Raw genomic sequence first — 21,035 nt, forward strand, 5'->3', positions numbered from 1 at the left:
TTCCCTTTTTTCACATTTTGTTACATTACATTATTATAAAATGTATTAAATAAAAACATGTCCTCAATCTACACATAATACCCCATAATGACATGACAAAGCAAAAACATGTTTAGACATTTTTGCAAATGTATTAAAAATTAAAAACAGAAATACCTTATTTACATAAGTATTCAGACCCTTTGCTATGAGACACAAAATTGAGCTCAGGTGTATCCTGTTTCCATTGATCATCCTTGAGATGTTTCGACAACTTGGAGTCCACCTGTGGTAAATTCAATTGATTGGACATGATTTGGAAAGGCACACACCTGTCTATATAAAAGGTCCCACAGTTGACAGTGCATATGAGAGCAAAAACCAAGCTATGAGGTTGAAGGAATTGTCCGTAGAACTCAGACAGGATTGTGTTGAGGCATAGATCTGGGAAAGGGTGGCAAAAGAAATCTGCAGCATTGAAGGTCCAAGAACACAGTGGCCTCCATCATTCTTAAAACTGAAGAAGTTTGGAACCACCAAGACTCTTCCTAGAGCTGGCCACCCGGCCAAAATGAGTAATCGGGGGAGAAGAGTCTTTGTCAGGGAGGTGACAGTTACAGTTCCTCTGTGGAGAAGAACCTTTCAGAAGGACAACCATCTCCGCAGCACTCCACCAATCAGGCCTTTATGGTAGAGTGGCTGGACGGAAGCCACTCCTCAGTAAAAAGGCACATGACAGGCCACTTGGAGTTTGCCAAAAGGCACTAAAGTACTCGCTGACCATGAGAAACAAAATTCTCTGGTCTGATGAAACCATGATTGAAGTCTTTGGCCTGAATGCCAAAAGTCACGTCTGGAGGAAACATGGCACTATCCTACTGTGAAGCATGGTGGTGGCAGCATCATGCTGTGGGGATGTTTTTCAGCGGCAGGGGCTGGGAGACTAGACAGAATTAAGGTAAAGATGAACGGAGCAAAGTACAGAGAGATCCTTGATGAAAACCTGTTCCAGAGCACTCAGGACCTGACTGGGGAGAAGGTTCAACTTCCAACAGGGCAACGACCCTAAGCACACAGCCAAGACAACGCAGGAGTGGCTTCAGGACAAGCCTCAATGGCCTTGAGTCGCCCAGCCAGAGCAGACTTGAACCCGATCGAACATCTCTGGAGAGACCTGAAAATAGCTGTGCAGTGACGCTCCCCATACAAACTGACAGAACTTGGGAGGATCCACAGAGAAAAATGGAAGAATCTTCCCAAATACAGGTGTGCCAAGCTTGTAGCGTCATACCCAAGAAGACTTGATGCTGTAATCACTGCGAAAGGTGCTTCAACAAAGTACTGAGTAAAGGGTCTGAATACTTATGCAAATGTTATATTTCAATTTATTTTTAATACATTTGCCAAAAAAAATTGCTTTGTCACTATGGGGTATTGTGTGTAGACTGATGATATGAAAAAAAAACAATTGAATCCATTTTAGAATAAGGCTGTAACTTAACAAAATGTGAAAAAGTCAAGGCGTTTGAATACTTCCCGAATGAACTGTACACTAGAGCATTTTGTTTTATTTTTAAACCAACATTTTGCTTACAATGACCATAATCCATTGCGTGCCTACTTGTCCGGTTTGTGTGTTTCTTTTACACCTGCCATGTTAAATTAGTGTGGGGAAGACATGGAGGGAGACAGAATAATGCGTGATCAAGAGGGATAAGAGGGCAGTTGCTTTGTGAATTCTCTACTTGAAAATACATGACCTAGGTGATTGATAGTTGGTATTCAGCAGTCATAAAAGTAAGCCTTAGTTACTTTGAACAACTACAAAGTATGAGACGACATATGAAGACGACATATGAAATGAAATAATAAAGTCATCAAATAAAAATGGAATTTGTTCAATTAAAGTAATGTGAATAAATTATGGTTAAGTGATAAGCAACTATGGGCAGGTCACTACCATCATGGAACTTTTACTGAATTGTTTTATTGTGTCGTTACAGGTTTTTCCCACATAATGCATTTAATGTTTAAAAAAAAGATCGAAACCAAAATCTGTGAAGAAAAAAATTTCATCGAACCGAAACCAAACAGAACTCAAGAAGCACTAATCACTCAGCATTATATAGCAACAATATAATTTAGGGCTAGCAATCTAGCAAATGTGTTTTGAGTTCCCACTTCCTCATGTGGGGAACTACGTAGCATATAGCGTAAGCCAATATGCACAAAAATGCATCAATATACAGGCAAATTCTCTAAAGACCCTAAAATACATCTGCCCCATTCTGGATCCAGGTTTGACATTCTCCAAATCAAAATATCCATCATGCAGTCCCTGAACATGTCAGATGAAATAGCAAACTTATTTAATGTCTTACTTGGCACAATAGCAACACCCACCTGTAGCACGTGCTCCAGCAGGTATATTTCACTGGTCATCCCCAAAGCCAACACTTCCTTTGGCCACATTTCCTTCCAGTTCTCTGCTGCCAATGACTGGAACGAATTGCAAAAATCACTAAAGTTGGAGACTTATATCTCCCTCTCTAACTTTAAGCATCAGTTGTCAGAGCAGCTTACCGATCACTGCACCTGTACACAGCCAATATGTAAATAGCACCTCATTCCCATATTGTTATTTATCTTCTTGCTCTTTTGCACACCAGTATCTCTACTTGCACATCAATCACTCCAGTGTTAATGCTAAATTGTCATTATTTCGCTTCTTTTGCCTATTGCCTTACCTCCCTACTCTTCTAAATTTGCACACACTGTACATAGATTTTTCTATAGTGTTATTGACTGTACGTTTGTTTATGTGTAACTCTGTTGTTGTTTATGTCGCACTGCTTTGCTTGATCTTGGCCAGGTCGCAGTTGTAAATGAGGACTTGTTCTCAACTAGCCTACCTGGTTAAATAAAGGTGAAATAAAATAAAATAAATAAAAACTGTAAAGGTCCGTCTAGAGCCCTGCCGCTAATTGAATGTAACTGTGCATAAATTGACAAATAAAATGTCTCTTTAGAGCGAAATGGGTCAATTTATGATATAACTTTTTGTTCATACCGCCCTGCTCTACTCTACACCTTAGTTCCTTTCAATAAGAATTTCTCAAGATACTGAATACATATTCCCCTTACCACTGATGACACTCCTCACCTTGGGGGTAAAAAATAACAGTCCAAAATGTCTCTTCAGTGTCACAATGTAAAAACTATGTCAGAGAGAAAATGTGTTCTGTGGCATGTAGACAGGCTGGAGATTGGCCTGTTACATCACTAAAGAACTCGTTAGACCCTGTGGCTCCGCGTGACCAACCAGGACCCTGTGTCTCCGCGTGACCAACCAGGGCCCTGTAGACGGGACCCTGTGGCTCTGTGTGACCAACCAGGGTGCTGTAGACAGGACCCTGTCGCCAAACAGGGCACTGTGGCTCTGTAAGACCAACCAGGGCACTGTGGTTCTGTGAAACCAACCAGGGCACTGTGGTTCTGTGAGACCAACCAGGGCACTGTGGCTCTGTGAGAGAACACATATTTATCAATTGTTATTTGAAAGGGGTGGTCTGAAGAAAGAATAAAACCCTTTTGAAATATCTCAGTTGGATTTTGATGTAACAACTCCTTCCTTATTATCAAGTCTAGCAGATGAAAAGGAGGGGGATTCTTATGTGAGAAGATAATGAACAAGAACTAGTTTAGCGAGAAAGAGAACAATTCCACATCCACATTTCCTTCAGAATAGCTCCAAATCAACAAAATGGATCACACCAGACTATCAGGGAGAAAAACAAATCCAACTTTTACTTTCAGCCCTTCTGCGAGTCATAGAACACAGCAGCAGTGGAGCTGGTGACAGATAAAAAAGCCCACTCAGATTTACTTTATTTTGTAACATTTTCTGAGTGGACCTTTTCAGAACCAAGCTCGTTCCACTGTACTCTGTCACATGACTTCCTGCCAGAGTAGAGGGAACAAAACAACATGGCGGACGTTGGCACCTAACGAGACACCCCCTCGCTCGGCACTGCTGTGCTCTTGGGGGTAGGCTGATTACAGTGATTCTTCCAATTAGTCTTGATGAGCCATAGTGACGGAGAAAGACAGACAGCGTTTATAACACACAAAACTGCTGCAGAACTAGGTCAGACTGGGGCTGAGAGAGAAAGAAATTCCTCCAAGTATGAGGGGACATTCTCTAGAAATCTCTGTGCCTCAGGGAGATGTGTGAATCTAAAGCTGGTCTATTGGGGTGGCTATACCCTGGCTGGGTGGGTCTGATCAATAATGTACATGACTGATTCAGAGGGGTTGGGTTAAATGTGGAAGACACATTTCAGTTGAATGCATTTAGTTATACAACTAACTAGGTATCCCCCTCCCTTTATGATGTCATCTACGAGGTCCTGGATAGGAGATTTGAGAAGCTTTCTACAGGACCAAAACAACTGGGAAAGACATGCATGTGTGTCTATTGTTCAACACAACATGTATGTCCTGTTACTCATTTGAGGTGGTTCATGTTTGGCACTGTAACCGTTATTTGATAGTAAATCATAGGAATCTATGGAGTGAATCTAATAATGGCAAACACCGAAACGATATACAACTATTGACTGACGCCTAATAATCCATATGGTGTATGTGTATATGAGAGGTTTGTGACATGTCCAGAGCCTCACCCCAAGGGGAAGTGGGGGAGAGAGGGAGGGGTGGGGTTTTGTGGTGTCACATGTGGAGACAGGTGAGACTGTGAGAGAAGGGCATGTTGTTCACACACAAACATCCTGCTCAGTGTGCTGGTGGCTGGCTGTTGACTGGATGTTGACTGGCTGCCTGGTCCGCCTCGTTTCTCACCCTAACGAGATTGACTTCCTTATTATCACCGAAACGCATCCCTGTGGGAGACAGGTCTTTAGGGGGAGGACAGGAAGGACGTGCTGGAGAGGGGGGAAGGGGGGCGAGCGCACGTTCTCTAGCAAGTTATTAGTACAGGCTCATCCCCTGACTTCTCCCTGAATTGTGATCCTATTGTATTGGAGCACAACACTTTCTTTCTTTCTCGTCATCTCTTTTGGTTTTGACACAAGGCTGTTAGAGAGAACCAGGTCAGCACCCAGCAGCTCTGTTCATCTGATGTGGGGTGGGTGGGCAGAAGGATTTTAGCAACCTGGTGTGTGTGTGTAGGAGAGTAGAGTACAGACACTTACATTTCTGAAGTCCAGTGTTCATCTGCGTGTGTGAGAGAAGCTGGAGGGAGAGGTCACCTGGCCCTGGCAGACAGGCCAGCATTTCACACAGACACTAATGCAACATGGGACACTGGGTCCTCCTCACACTACAGGGGGAGAGAGAGGAGGGAGGGGGGGGTCAGAACTCAGACATAACTGCAGGTCCACATATACTACATGGAGATAATACAGTAATAGTATAGAGCAGCACAGGGATGGCTAATACAACCCTCAGTTGTGAATCACTTCAATTATAACATCAAACAGCTAGTGGTACAACATGGGGCAGATTCTGTCAATATGCATAGGCAGGATGAAAATTACTCAGACACACCCCCCCCTTGTGTTGATCAGGTGGTACGACACTGCTGCTACCTGTGCACTGACTCTACAAGACCTTAGCAGGATGAATGAATTACCCTAATATGAGTGTGTGTGTGTTGCACTCCACTCAAAGCAGCCACTCCAGAGAGCAGTAGCAGAAACATGGCAGTAAGTACCACATCAATCCTACGGTCCCCAACCAGGTCCCAGGAGGCTAGCGCTACAACATGTGTAGTGGTACATTTAGGGGACGTCAAACAAAGTACAGTAATAGAGACCAAACCGTATGAAAAATAAAAATAATAAGGTACTTTAAATAGTGAGAAGCTGTGTGTGAGAGAGGTTGCCACTGAGTAACAATCAGAGGTAACAGCAGCAGTAGAGGGAGAACAGCTTTAATTGCAGTCTGCTTCACTTACAGTATTCAAAACACCACAGATGCTTGCTTAATCAGCACGGAAGGTCAGTCAGGGAGTAAATTAAGTCGACAGAGTGCGTTGCCCCGTGCCCTTCTCCTTTACTGCCGCGTGGCATCAGAACAAACACCGGAGCACAGACAAAAACCACACACACACACACCGCGTTGTTATGAGGGAGGCAATTACCCACCAACAACCTTGGCACGGCCGTCTGCCGCAGGGTGGCGGCTTAAAAGCGCCTGTCCCCCGTAGAGGGGGGAGAGAGAGGGGAAGGGAGAGGAGGGGTGAGATGAACTCTTTAAAAACACAGGCGCTGAAAAAGGTCAGGATGACAGCTCTTTTAAATCCTCCCAGCAAGGGGAAAGAAAACAAGCCTTAATGAAGCTGGCAGTTACACAGAGAGAGATACCCGAGACGGAGCTGTCTGTGCTGCACCTTGGGGTCTGGGTGGGGAGGTATGGGGTCGGAGGGGGGCTGGAAGTGACAGGGAGGTTGGCTGGGTGGGGTGGCATGGGGAGGACAGTTGGGGCCTGTGGAAGGGTGGCTATGGGAGGAATGATGGGGGGAGTGGGCGGTAGGAGTGCTCTCTCTCTTACTAGCACACAGATCTAAGGATTTGTTGCTGTTTCGTTCTGTGCGGCCAGGGTGATGCGGCGGATGTCAGTGCCGGTCTTAAAGCCGCAAGGGAGATTTTCAGCTTTTTCTCTCTCAATTCATCTTAGTGCCAATGTTCCTCAACAAGGATAGCAAGAATGTTTTCAAGAACAAAGGCATTGGGGTGGAGGTAGTCAAGCTCACATCAAATGCAGACGTGTAGAATATAGACGAGGAAGGGAGGGTTACCAGTCAAAGCAAGATCCCAATTTTCGATTGGTTTGTTTTATACACACCCAGAGGCATCTACCACAAACACACACAAGCATCCTCCCCCACAGCGCCCCTGAATGTCAGAAAACTGGGGAGCGCAGCAGCAAAGGTCAGCCTACGGTAATGCTCCAGCTGACACTCTGCTTTAGAGTGGTAGAGAGACAACAGCAAGAGATGATGAAACCAGACAGACAGACGGGGCCCTGGCCTAACAGCCACCCAGTCACTATGATACATCCACTTCAAATACACATCAGACAGAAAATAAAACACAGGCTCTTTCAACAATACACTCAGACAGTGCAGTAAGACTCTCTCAAGCACCGCTATGAAAGATCAGATGCTGCAGCAGTGCTGTGTGTGGCTTCTGCTACTCCAACCGATTCCTAATTGCCCACAGGGTAAAAACCCAGGTGGGTTAGATTGGTATGATGTGGACTTTACTCGGCAGTGACCCAGGCAGGCACCTGTATATCCAGTTGATTACAATCCCTACTGGTCTTGCGCGTGAAGTATGGTTGTGGAGCCATGGCTCAGCCAGGGGAGTTAAGCCAGGTGTCTAACACTGACTGACCCAGACATCCCGTGTGCCTTCATCATGGCATTAGAGACCCCATGACGATGCAGTCTCCACCACAACTCATATAAATCTATAATAGTCTCCTAATCATTGGGTGAGCCTCTTTTATAAGAGTGAAGTGATAAGAGATAAAAGCTAACTTTCCTCCATTTCTCAGGGGCAGAACAACTCTCCCATCTGTGGAGAAAAAACAGTGTGAGGGTGGAAGAGGAGAGGGCCATTTATAAAATGACACCAGCCAGCTATAAATCATGCCTCTGATTGCTTTGGTCAATACCTCCCCACGTCAGGGCAATCTGCCTTGGTTACACATTCAGGAGGAAGCGTAGGAAATGTACAATAGGGCACATTTCAGAGAAAAACAACCCAATACTTTAGGGGCTGAAAGAGACCGGGGTTCAACTGTAGTGTAGCCTATGGAAGGGGATAACTAGTGCATGCAAGTGTGTGTATGTGTATGCGTGAGTGTGTGATGTGGTGTGTGAGGTGTATAAGTATGAGGCGTGTGCGCGTGAAAATTAAGAGTCCAAAATTAAGAGAATTAAGAGTGCATCAAAATAAGCAACTCATTAGAAAAGATGCTTCCGAAAAATGCCTCCGTGTCACAAAAACAAGGTGAGAAGAAAACCCTGTATGGTTGGTTGGTTGCATTAACAGCTAGTCCTTAGCAGTCTTTCCCAATTAAAGGCGAAAGCAATTAAGAAAGCTAAGCCTTTGTGTTGTTCCATTGTTTGTGATAATGGCTGAGGGAGAAGGAGAGGAGAAAGCAGAGCAGGCTGTGCGCTGCTGTTATCTAATTGCGTTTACCCTGAGGTTATAGTGTCCATAATAGAGCAAATGAATAATCTTGTTGGGAGAAATGCATTGTATCCTTAGCATGAAATAACTTTTCTTTTGCGAGTGAGGAGAGCTGAATGCTGGGGGAAAAGAAAGAGAAAAAAATAGCTTTTTACCCTTGAATTCCGAACCAGAACATTCTAAATTAAAAAAGACCTCGCCTGCTCTTGTGCATGTTACTCAGAACTGACTGTTCACATCAGTGTGGCCTTCATTAGCCCATCTGGGTTGTACAAACAGTAAGGGCGGAACAGGATTTAATGAAACAGTGCTGCTGCTAGCCCAGGGCCCACAGGCATGTAAGCCAGTGCTGTTCTGTTCCACTGTGTGTGTGTGTGTGTGTGTGTGTGTGTTCGACATTCTCACACAAAAGAGTTCCTGATGACTGTAGCAAATCCTGAGGTGTTTAGTCCTGGTCTTGGCTGGCTGACATTTATATTTTTCAACCATAGAGATGCCAGCCCTCATCAATTTGGAATGTTATTTGCAACTAAAGAGAATGTATGTGTACTTAAATGAGTGAGGGAGGGGAGAGAGAGACAGTGAGAAAGGAGAAAGAGAGTCTCAGTATGGTAATGTTTCCAAACAGGCAACACAAAAGGTGTCAAAAATCAAACTGTCAAACAAGGAAATTGCATTGGTGGTGTTAACTGAGAGCGAGCTACTCCGAGCTGAGGGGGAGGGGGGAGTAACAGATTAACTGACACTTCTCCTAAAATAGTGCTCAGTCCGCAATTGGATAATCTCGGACTGTCCGAGTGTCACAGAGGAGAAGTCCGTTTTACAGTTAGAGCAGAAGCTCTTAACAGGATGAGATGTCATGACACGAAAGGGAGGGGGGACAAAATGTATGATCCCTCATCACCCCATTGGCCTCATCTTCACATTGTGTCAGTCTTTAACATCAGTGGCTCTCATCTTTAGCCTGAATGAGAGCCTCTGGGCCTGCCCCTAGCCAGTCAGCCAACAGAGTACTGACTGGATCCTCATCCAGGCTGGTCACTAGAAACAGACGGTGATTTTGGACATCTGAAAAGATCCTGAGAACGTCGATATATGACTTCCTCTGCACTTGAAAAAAAATGCTGCACTACGGCAAACCACTGTGCTACAGCAGACCACAATGCTCTAGCAAGCCACAATGCTCTAGCAAGCCACAATGCTCTAGCAAGCCACAATGCTCTAGCAAGCCACAATGCTCTAGCAAGCCACAATGCTCTAGCAAGCCACAATGCTCTAGCTAGCCGTGAGAATACTATGAACACTGATGACACCTAGAGCGCCATTTTTTATTATTTTGTTTTAAGCCTTCCCCAAACCATAGCTCTAACCACTCAGAATGAAGGGCTAAACTGTTAACCATGAGTTGTTTCTGTTTTAACCCTGTAACCAAGAGGAATTAACCCTGTAATCACGTGGAATTAATGCATCAAAAAGATAGATATTCATCCATAATACATTGAATTTCGAAGGAAAACGATGAGATCTTGTTGCCTCAACTAGCTGGGGGTGTGTCTGAAATGGCACACTGTCTCCTATTGGCCCTGGTCAAAACTAGTGTACTATATTGCCATTTCAGACACATGGCTGCGTGGACTGGTAGAGTGAGTGACTATGAGTCAGGAGATATGACCTGGTGATGTCCTGACCTGATCTCATCCCGAGGCTATAGTCATTATTACACACACCCACTGAAGGGCTGAAAGGAATGAGCGTGGGCCAGTAAGCCAAGGACAGTCTAGTCCAGCCACTGGCTATTTCACCACAACTCTAGTCTAGGGTACTCACTGTAAGGAGCACTCATGGCTCCTTGGTGTGGGAGGTGAGAGACTGGAGCGTGTGTGTCTGTGTGTCCATGCTCAAAGTTAAGGCACTAGTCTGAAGAAGCCGACAGAGGTGCATGCATTGCATGCTGGCCCGGAATACCAATTTCCCTGGTCCCTTCTACTAGTGTCATTTGACGGATGTGTTTACACCAGATGTAAAATGTGTGGACGGCACTGCCAAAACAGAGCAGATCCAAACTGAAGGATGCCTGGCTACTTCTTTATTTACCCATCTCTCTACTCTACATCCATCCACAGAGCAGACAGAGGGCTGGAGAGGACATGCCTCAGTGAGGGGAAAACCAACCGCTTCCGGAGATGTGACAGTCTAAAAAAGAACGAAACAGAAATCCCAATGGTTGACATGCATTAAAAACCACAGCAAGATCTCTGGGCAGCGCACCAGCGCTGTAGGTTTTTAAACACACCATCTAAAAGCTCTACATTTGATTTAGTCACACTCTAAATACACCTGGCGCTAAATCTGATTAAACACTCAGTTGCTTGCCTTTCAAATTAATCAGCCAGGGGAGTTTTATAAAAACAGCAGTGGCAAGGATCTGTGGCGGCCATTACTCTTCCTGCTCTGCAATTAACAGAGTAGCACTTGGCAGGGTTTGGAGCGGAGTATGTGAGTGGAGTTGAGCGGTTGGAAATTCCCCTCATCGCTCAGGGAGAGTTCTTTCCCCCACTCCAAATTCAATCCATACATTTTTTGTTTAAAAGGAACATTTAAACAAACACTCCATGTACTTTTGTGACTATGTACTATTTGGTTTTGACGTAGGTTATTGTAAGCGCTCAACAGTTCAACAACTTGTCGTAGGCTATTAAACAAGGACCTACCTGATAAGAAGCTGGTGTGTTAAAAAACAAATGGCTTTTTCTCTAATTTATTGATGATCAGATATTTCAGTTGTAAATCTTGCTGTTGTGCAATTACAAACTTATACTCCTATTTTTTTTAAACAACAGCCAACATAGAAATCAAAATGTCTCCGGTGCTGTTGCATGGGCTCATTCGTTGTCTTGCCATCAATTACACAGATTGTGACACCCAGCTGGGACACCCCAATGGAGCGGGAGAGAAGGCCAACTGCAGACATTTTTTAAATCTGCTCCACGCTTAAACCAAATTACGGACGCTCCGCTCCTCGCTTAAACCAAATTACGGACGCTCCGCTCCTCGCTTAAACCAAATTACAGACGCTCCGCTCCTCGCTTAAACCAAATTACAGACGCTCCGCTCCTCGCTTAAACCAAATTACAGACGCTCCGCTCCTCGCTTAAACCAAATTACAGACGCTCCGCTCCTCGCTTAAACCGAATTACGGACGCTCCGCTCCTCGCTTAAACCGAATTACGGACGCTCCGCTCCTCGCTTAAACCGAATTACGGACGCTCCGCTCCTCGCTTAAACCGAATTACGGACGCTCCGCTCCTCGCTTAAACCGAATTACGGACGCTCCGCTCCTCGCTTAAACCGAATTACGGACGCTCCGCTCCTCGCTTAAACCGAATTACGGACGCTCCGCTCCTCGCTTAAACCGAATTACGGACGCTCCGCTCCTCGCTTAAACCGAATTACGGACGCTCCGCTCCTCGCTTAAACCGAATTACGGACGCTCCGCTCCTCGCTTAAACCGAATTACGGACGCTCCGCTCCTCGCTCCACTCCACTCACATCCTCTGGATTGGAGCAGCCATGGTCTGCAACTGTTCAAACACAGATTGGCGGATGACAGATGCTGCTGAGGGAGAGAGACTTGCATGCCACAGGAGAGGAGAGTCCCTACTCTACAGTATACCCTCTCAGGGGTAGGCCAACCACACTACAGCTCTGAGAAACATTATCCCTTTTCTATCTTTCTAAATCCCATAGAGTTTTGCTCTTTATCAAAAGGAGACAACAATGCAGCCAGACAGTCACATGTTGAGTTGACTGACACCTATACCAAGCTATGTACCGTTTGTAACAGCACTACTGCAGATATAACGATTCTACATCTGCAGATAGCACATTGCAAAATTCAGGTCAAATTCACAGGTTTTCCAGAAATCCTAGTAGGTTTCCCAGATGTCCTGCATAATTCCTCCTGATTCCAGGAATCTTCAAAACTGGGATTTCCGGAAAACCTGGGAGTTAAGGAACATTTTACAACCCTATACATTGACGAGCCATACCACAGAAAAGAGGGAGGGAGTGAGTGCGCAGGGTCAGCAGGGTGGGTTAATGTGAGAACCCTGCCTGGTGTCTGTGGGTTGTAAATCAGCAGGAGGCTGTGATGCCCCTGAAAGTGACACTAAAGTTTCAGAAGCACTAATATTTCAGTCGTGGTGTGGGCCTGCCTCTGAGAAACATACCACACAGCCAGTTAGGCAAGGAATTACAGCTACGCCCAGGGTAAATTCTCAGCAATACCATCTTGAATATGTGTGTGTGTGTGTGATTTACATTTAAGTAATTTAGCAGATGCTCTTATCCAGAGCGACTTACAGGAGTGAAATAGGGCTAAGTGCCTTGCTCAAGGGTACCAGCAGATTTTCCATCTACGTAGTAGGCTCGGGGAGTCGAACCAGCAACCTTTTGGTTACTTGACCAACACTGTTAACCGCTAGGCTACCTGCCTGATATGCGAGTGAATGTGGTGTAAAATGTGTGCGTGCTGTGTAGCCTGATTCAAAATCTGTGTCTCTGCCTCAAAATGTGTGTGAGTAAGTCTAAAATATGTGTTTGATTGAGTGCACACTGCACAAGCAGGAGGAGAGATGAGGGGGCCAGATGCCAGCGTTTTGTGTTTTCTGACCTGTCAGACCTAATGAAAAACTGTTTAATACCAGCCAGCACCTTCTCCCATGGCCCCACAGATTGACCCAGCCCAAACGACTGTGCAGCCTCTCTATTATGGTTAAGTCTCAAATGGGCTTGACTCAGTCTGTCCAAAAGGGCACCCTATTCCCTATATAGTGCACTCTCTTTGACCCAATGGGCCCTGGTCAAAGCTAGTGCACTTTATAGGGCATAGGGTTCCCTTTCAGACCCAGCATGAGTGTGTGTGGACAGAGCAGAGCTAATGCACAACAGCATTGTTCCAGGCCGGCTGGCGCAGCAGCATAGAGAAATTAAGATGGAGTGGCTTGATTTCATATGTGAGCAGGTGCATCCATTTTGTGCTGCTCTTCCCCCCCACCTCCTCTGCCTCTCACTCTGTCAGGCGCTTATCAGAAATTGGACACCCCAGTGACAAATTGAGCCTACGATTAAAGGGAGAAAGAGGAAAGCTTTTAAAGTGCTGCTGATTGGGATCCCAGGCTGCCTTCACGTAGGAATCAGAGATTGGGTGGTGCGTGTGCACACGTAGAACAGTGCCTCCTGACACCCCCCTCTCTCCAGGTGTTCCTACGGCTCACATTTCTGCTCCAAATGCTCAGCAAACAGATCCAAATCAATGCAGCTGTTCCTCGGACAGACGGACACACACTCACCACACACACACCCCCTAGCCAGCTGTAAGATGAGCCTTGAGCAGCGTAATGACTCCCTGCATGACCAGTGTGATTTCCCATTCCCTCTGCAAGTGAGTCCGGGGTGTGTTCAGCAGGGCACAATGTAGCGGAACGTTCAGATGGAAATATGTTATGTAGAACAAACATGCCTCTATAAGTATAAGAAATAATGTAGTCTCTATGCATAACATTTCTATTTGAGGAGAGGTAGGAGGGGAGCAAAAGAGGGGACAGGAGGACTCGGGCATAGGCAGCCACAGCACCAGGGTGTCAGGCAGCTTGATGTAGGAGGAGGGTCAAAGGAGCTCCAGTAGTCTGAGCTGTGGGGGAGCTAAGGCCATTAAATCATCCTAAAAGGACTTAACACACAAACCACGAGGCAGGCAGGCAGGCAGCCAGCCAGCCACAGCACTGAGTAGAGGAACGCAGCCCTCAGCCTGGCTAGGACATTTATCCACAGTGCCATTAAACTATACCGACCTCACATAGCCTAAATACACACAGACACAGTCAGATATGCACACCAAAATGTGGTGAGAGGCCTGCCATGCCCTCCCTGTATGCCTGACCCTTTCCCCCTGTACGTAATGGATTTCCTGGTCGATACAACCCAAAAGGTGAAACAATTATATTTTCTGTCCATGTACAGCAGCAGGTAAGGTCAGCTCAATGGCAGCGCTGACATTCAGTCTGGGCCCCACAGAGAGCCAAAGCCTCTCACACAGGGCCTGTCTGGGATAAAAGAGATCATTCTCACTGGCCCAGAGTTTCTAAAGGTGTGTCGCCAGGAGCAGAGAGAGCAGCGCACATTTGGGATCCCTTCATCTCCTGTGTGTGTGTGTGTGTGTGTGTGTGTGTGTGTGTCTGCAGGCCACCCACCCAGACAGGTGCCATCCCCAGCCCCTGTCCAGCCAGCCGCTCTCTCAGAGGGGAGCCAGGCAAACACAGGGCCGGCATGGCAAACACAGGGCCGGCATGGCAAACACAGGGCCGGCATGGCAAACACAGGGCCGGCATGGCAAACACAGGGCCGGCATGGCAAACACAGGGCCGGCATGGCAAACACAGGGCCGGCATGGCAAACATCTCAACCCTGTGTTAGCCTGGGAACATCTGGCCCTCCCAGGCTCAGAGCGGCAGCCCCGGTCAAAGCACACCACACTGTCCATCTATCCATCTGTCTAAAGCACACCACAGAGTCTGTCTGTAACCTGCCACTCACTGGGAGAGGAGGGAGGGGATAGCGGGGAAGAAGCATGGTCTGCATGGCAAATACCTGATTGTAGAAAAACAGATTAATATTTATTGATATATTATTCTGAAAGAACTAGGCCTACGCCGGTTATGGTTATAAAGAGCAACACACGCACACAGATAGTCACACACACATTCTTGCATCATGCCCTCTCCAACTACCTAACTCACACAGCCACCTTCCCCCTAGCTGTCCGATGGTTAAAGACTGATGAGACCTGCTCAAAGGTCTATGCAATTGAACCCAACATTAATGTACCCAGCAGCAAATTTTTCGCCATCGACCCGCTTTCCTCTGCAATAAGGCTGGAGGCATCAATCAGGCTGAGATTGCAGACAGCAGACATGGGCTGAAGGAGGAGGGGACTTTGGATGGAGCAGATTAATGATGAATGGATCTCAGATATGGCTTGGCTAGAACCGCCCAGACCCGACCAGGGCGTCTCAGAGGACATATGACCTTTAACAAAGTCGACATGAAGTGAACACCACCACCACACAAACTACATAATATTAATTTGCCTTATATAGGCCTACAGCAGGCATCTTCAACCTTTTCTTGCCCAGGGACCAACTCTCAGGCAAACCGGCGACCCCCATCATGTTAGTACATCTTGTCTTATCGTCAGGTGAATGATAATGGCAAGGAGAAGTAATCAACATTTTAAAATGAATAGATTTGGTAGTTTTCATTATTTCGACCTCCCCACCGTATAATTAGAAGAGGAAGTGTAAACAAACAGTCTATTAGCTGGAACGTTAACTCCAAACACATTCGCTAAGAGCAGCTGTTTAGCTGGTTACACAAAGGTTAGCCATGTGTTGATAAAATTGTATGACCATGTCAAGAAAGTTTACCAGCAGCACCTGCCTCACTGGTGGCTTATTTGCGGGTGCTTTTTCAAAGCCTATGTCAGACACTCCACTGTGTGGAATTGGCTCCAATGAGTGTAATTTGGTAAATATTCGGAGTTGAGAAATAAAGTTTACATAATTAGAAATAAGATATTCTCTGTTTTCTACTGTAGGTATGCAATTCAAAATGTTTTTATTCTGTTGTTGCAAGCGATATTCATAAAAACGTTGGAATTTGTCAAATATATTTTTGCAGAACCCTTGCAATACATGGGGGCGCAGACCTCCGGACAAATACCCCTGGCCTACAGGACAGTGTGTACAAGGCTTCTGTAAAGTCAATCTGCCTCAGTCGTCATGAACACCATCTGACCTGGCACTAATACACACCAGATTATACAGGACTGTGTAAACCTATGCAGTGTCAATCTACTGATGCACAACTATTTAGCAAATATTAGACATGGCTTGCTCTAGCCATCCCATCACTATTACAGCTGCGCTGGCCTGGCCCTCTCTCCACCCTGAGACCTTCAGGAGGTCTGCTAGCCAGGGCCCTTTTGGATTTCTAAAGAGCAGATCCATTGGCCCCCCACACACTACACCGAGGTAGAGGGGGCAGAGAAATAGATGGGGGGGGAGCGAGAGAGCTAGACAGATGGGATGGGTGGTACTGTGGGTAAATGTAAAATAATCCTCAGGGCAGGGTGTGGATGGTTGAGCGGTTATACCCTGTTCTGCTCCCTCTCTGTCACATGGGAGAGGCAGGCAGCAGGCAGTGATACAGGTGATTTAGTGAGGAGTGATTTAGCAGGGTGGCTTACACAGCCTGCTGGCCTTAGCAACAGACTAGACATCCATAAGAACCTATCTGTTCAGCTGGAGCACTGAATAATGGGGAAGCAGCCGCCTATGTCCAAACAGTAAAAATAAATAACAATAATAATAAAGTGTAAACTTAAATGATATAAAGTGTGTAGAAAAAAATAATGGAACAGCAAACAACTAGCAACTAAGGGAGAATCAAAACTTCCCCAAATGATGCATTCAGTATTTTTGTTATGGCATGAGGCCCCAGATATTGTTTTAATGTTTGAGTCACTCTGATAGGATAAGTCATGGCAAAATGTGTAGAATTGAAGGAAATAGGCTTTAAAACTGCACATTTTTCTCTTCAGCACATGGCAAAATGTGTAGAATTGCAGAAAATGTCTTTAAAAAAGCTACACTGTGCCTCCCGAGTGGCACAGCGGTCTAAGGCAATGCATCACAGTGTTACGGTGTCACTACAGCCTGGGGTTCAATCCCAGGCGGTGTCATTACCGGCCCTGACCGGGAGTCCCATAGGGCGGCGCGAAATTGGCCCAGATTCGTCCGGGTTAGGGGAGGGTTTGGCCGGGGGAGCTTTACTTGGCTCATCACTTGGCTCATCAGTCATCAGTTGAATGGTGTTTCCTCTGACACATTTGTGCGGCTGGCTTCCGGGTTAAGCAAGTGAGTGTTAGGAAGCGCAGTTTGGCGCGTCATGTTTTGGAGTCCCATGACTCGACCCTCGCCTCTCCCTCGCGTTGGGGAGTTGCAGCATTGAGACAAGATCGTAATCACAAAATTTGGGAGATAATTACAACAACATTTTTTATAAAAACATCTACTCTGCGGCCAACAGGAAGGCTCCATTGGGCACGCCCACCACCTAAGCCCCATTTTGATCTAGAAAAAACTCTGGGAAGGAAAGAAGGAAAAAACATTTGTAACAGGGAAAGAGCACAGGCAATGGTCAAATAGAATCCACATAAAGAAACAACATTAAACAATATAGGCCAGGGTATAATATTCTATTTCTCAAAGTAAAATGGCATTTGATGGCAAGTTAGAACTTGAAAGAACTTGAAAAAACATGCAGCGTCTTTAAAACTCAGAACATACCAATTATAGATGGAGTGAATGAAACGGAGTGACAAATACATAACAAATAAGTTCTTTAAAGAGGGTCTGCAATTAATAGCAATCTAATAGTTCCCCTAATTTCAGTTTATGTGACAAAACAAGCACTCAAAGAGTACAGAGAATCATTGTACCATCTAAACCGCTGTGAAATATATTTTATACAACCAAAAATATTGTATTTTCAGCTGGTGTACAAAACAGAAAGTAAAAGATGCAAAAAAAAACTGAACCCTGGGCCTTTTGCCTTTATGTTTTTGTATTCATGTTTCTATGGTGATTTTTTTTACATTAGTGAAAAAAAACTATAAACATCCAAAGTGTGTGTGTGTATATATATATATATATATATAAAAAATATTTAAAAAACTAAACTTAAGAATGGGAAGCATAGAAATAGCGCACATAGAAGGGATCTTCCACTTCTTATACTTGCTTTTGATGAGAATGATAGATTTCAATATGAATTTGGTTGGATCGCCCAAAAAGTTACATTTTGCAGCTTTAATCTGCATGCCTCATCTAAAAACAAGATAAAGTGCTGCTGGTATTCAAAAGCAATGGAGTGTTTTGTTTATGTGTTTGATTATCTTAGGAAGCAGTGAGGCCATGGCCCTTTGCTCTAAAAGCCTGGCCCAGGCTGAGTTGAATGGGTTCAGCCCAGCACTTCACACAGCCAAGACTAATCCCTATAAATCCATAAAATGTTTAACTGTTTGATTAACCCCAAACATCAAATTGTACATTTAATTTATTAGTTAATCTAGCTGCAGTATGTGAGCGGTGATACAGTATGTGAGCGGTGATACAGTATGTGAGCGGTGATACAGTGTGTGAGTGGTGATACAGTGTGTGAGTGGTGATACAGTGTGTGAGTGTGAGAGAGAGCATAAGTGAGTGAATGAGTGAGTGAGAAGCGGGCTGTAAAACAGTCCATTCGGGAGAAATGTGGAGAAGAAGCCAAAAGGACAGGTTTGTTGTTCAAGCTACTATTTGCCAAAATGCACATGCGAGAGTTCTTTCTAAACCGGCTGTCGCTAGCAAATAGCAATCAAAGTCCATTCCTTCAGAGAAGAAAAGAGCAGACACACTGGGTAGCAGTAGAAAGTCAGTCAGTCAACAGTCCCATCATGGTTTAGCTCATACATACCACAGTGGTATGACGCTTCCTGCTGGCTTCATGGGAGTAGTAGGGAATTTAAACCAGGCACTCCTCCCTGAGTGGAAAGAAGGTTGCCAGAAATATTAACCCAGCTTCCTTTAACTTCTTGGTGACAGGGGGGCAGTATTGAGTAGCTTGGATGAATAAGGTGCCCAGCAAACTGCCTGCTATGCTGTCCCAGATGCTAATATATGCATATTATTAGTAGTATTTGATAGAAAACACACTGGAGTTTCTAAAACTGTTTGAAAGATGTCTGAGTATAACAGAACTCATATGGCAGGCGAAAACCTGAGAAAAATCCAACCAGGAAGTGGGAAATCTGAGACTTGTAGTTTTTTAACTCAGACCCTACTGTAGATAGTGGGATATTGGTTATGTTGCACTTCTTAAGGCTTCCACTAGATGTCAACAGTCTTTAGAACGTTGTTTCAGGCTTCTACTGTGAAGTGGGACCGAATGAGAGAGGAATGAGTCGGGTGTCTGGCAGATTGCCACAGGCTCTGAGGCGCGGTCACGAGAGAGTTAGCTCTCGATCCATTGCTTTTCTACAGACATAGGAATTCTCCGGTTGGAACATTATTGAAGATTTATGATAAAAACATCCTAAAGATTGATTCTATACTTAGTTTGACAAGTTTCTACGGGCTGTAACGGAACTTTTTGTCCGACGTTCGGCTGGACCTGAATGCGCTTTTGGATTTGTTTACCAAACGCCATAACAAAAGTAGCTATTTGGACATAAATGATGGACATTATCAAACAAAACAAACATTTATTGTGGAACTGCGATTCCTGGGAGTGCATTCTGATGAAGATCAAAGGTAAGTGAATATTTATAATGCTATTTCTGACTAATGTTGACTACCCAATATGGCGGATATCTTTTTGGCTGTTTTGTTGTCTGAACGCTGTACTCAGATTATTGCATGGTTTGCTTTTTCCATAAAGTTTTTTTAAAATCTGACACAGCGGTTGCATTAAGGAGAGGTATCTCTCTAATTCCATGTAGAACACTTGAATATCAACATTTATAATGAGTATTTCTGTAAATAGATGTGGCTCTCTGCACACACCGCATGTGTATAGAACTACTGAATGTAACACGCCAATGTAAAATGAGATTTTTTGATATAAATATGCACTTTATCGAACAAAACATACATGTATTGTGTAACATGAAGTCCTATGAGTGTCATCTGATGAAGATCAAAAGGTTAGTGATTAATTTGATCTCTATTTGTGCTTTTTGTGATTCCTCTCTTTGGCTGGAGAAATGGCTGTGTTTTCCTGTGAGTTGGTGGCGACCTAACAATCATTTGTGGTGCTTTCGCTGTAAAGCATTTTTTTAAATCAGACACTGTGGCTGGATTAAAGAGAATTTGATCTTTAAAATGGTGTAAAATACTTGTATGCTTGAGGAATTTTAATTATGAGATTTTTGTTGTTTTGAATTTGGCACCCTGCACTTTCACTGGCTGTTGGCGAGGTGGGACGCTACGGTCCCACATATCCCAGAGAGGTTAATAGCACCTGACAAGAGGTTAAATCACACATTACAGGCAGCTAGGCTAAACTGAATTCTCACAGTAATTAGATCAGGAATATGACAGTCTTTTTCCCTTTCTGCGTTCACAATGCCGTTGATCAAATCCCTAATGATTGTGTGAGTGGTATGTGTGTGTGTGTGTGTGTGTGTGTGTGTGTGTGTGTGTGTGTGTTGGCTAAATCAAAATCTCCCTATAGGACAGGAGCCTGTCTAGCCTAATTTTTCGCTCTATATAAAAGTAAAAACAGACACACAGTGGAGTGGGACTATCAATGTTTGTCACAAAGCAGGCCTAACTAAAGACAACAAAATGTTAAGGAGAAAAAGCTATGTATCAACTTCACACCGTGAAAATAAACTGGTGCAAGAGTTAGGCCTACTGTCAACAACACAGAGGACAAACTTATCTTTTCACATATTTTTGTCTGACTTAGGACTGGGCCTGCACCATGTCTAACCTGTGTGTGTGTATAGCCTACACAATGATGGAGATGGATGAGAGGTGGTGGTGGACTGGTGGTAAGGGAGAGACAGCAATTGACATTTTGAATTTTCTTCGGTATAGCTGTGAAACACATCCCTGTGGAGTGAGACACTGCCTATCTGCTCTCCTCTATCCCTCCATCCCCAGTCGGCTGGTGGGGTTGGTGTAGCTAGGTTTCAGCAGCACCTGGTCCCTGATGGGGTGAGTGCAGGGG

The 21,035-nt window shown here is 44.8% G+C and overlaps 1 protein-coding gene across 2 annotated transcripts in view; it reads right to left on the reverse strand.

Moving 5' to 3' along the window:
• LOC112228562 (protein FAM222B) overlaps window positions 1–21,035 on the reverse strand; it is a 63,124-nt gene that overhangs the window by 17,523 nt on the left and 24,566 nt on the right. Inside the window, exons 1-2 of one of the 2 annotated variants that reach the window (XM_024393973.2) lie at window positions 18,777–18,862; window positions 5,193–5,320 (exon numbers count right to left, since the gene is read on the reverse strand). In XM_024393973.2, coding sequence (XP_024249741.2) covers window positions 5,193–5,274 — 82 coding nt within the window. In that variant the 5' untranslated portion in view covers window positions 5,275–5,320; window positions 18,777–18,862. Of the gene's footprint in view, window positions 1–5,192; window positions 5,321–18,776; window positions 18,863–21,035 lie in introns of those variants that run through there. The other variant, XM_024393972.2, reaches the window with a different exon arrangement.

The sequence above is a fragment of the Oncorhynchus tshawytscha genome, linkage group LG30 (assembly GCF_018296145.1).
Source record: "Oncorhynchus tshawytscha isolate Ot180627B linkage group LG30, Otsh_v2.0, whole genome shotgun sequence".
In the NCBI taxonomy this organism is placed as follows: domain Eukaryota; kingdom Metazoa; phylum Chordata; class Actinopteri; order Salmoniformes; family Salmonidae; genus Oncorhynchus; species Oncorhynchus tshawytscha.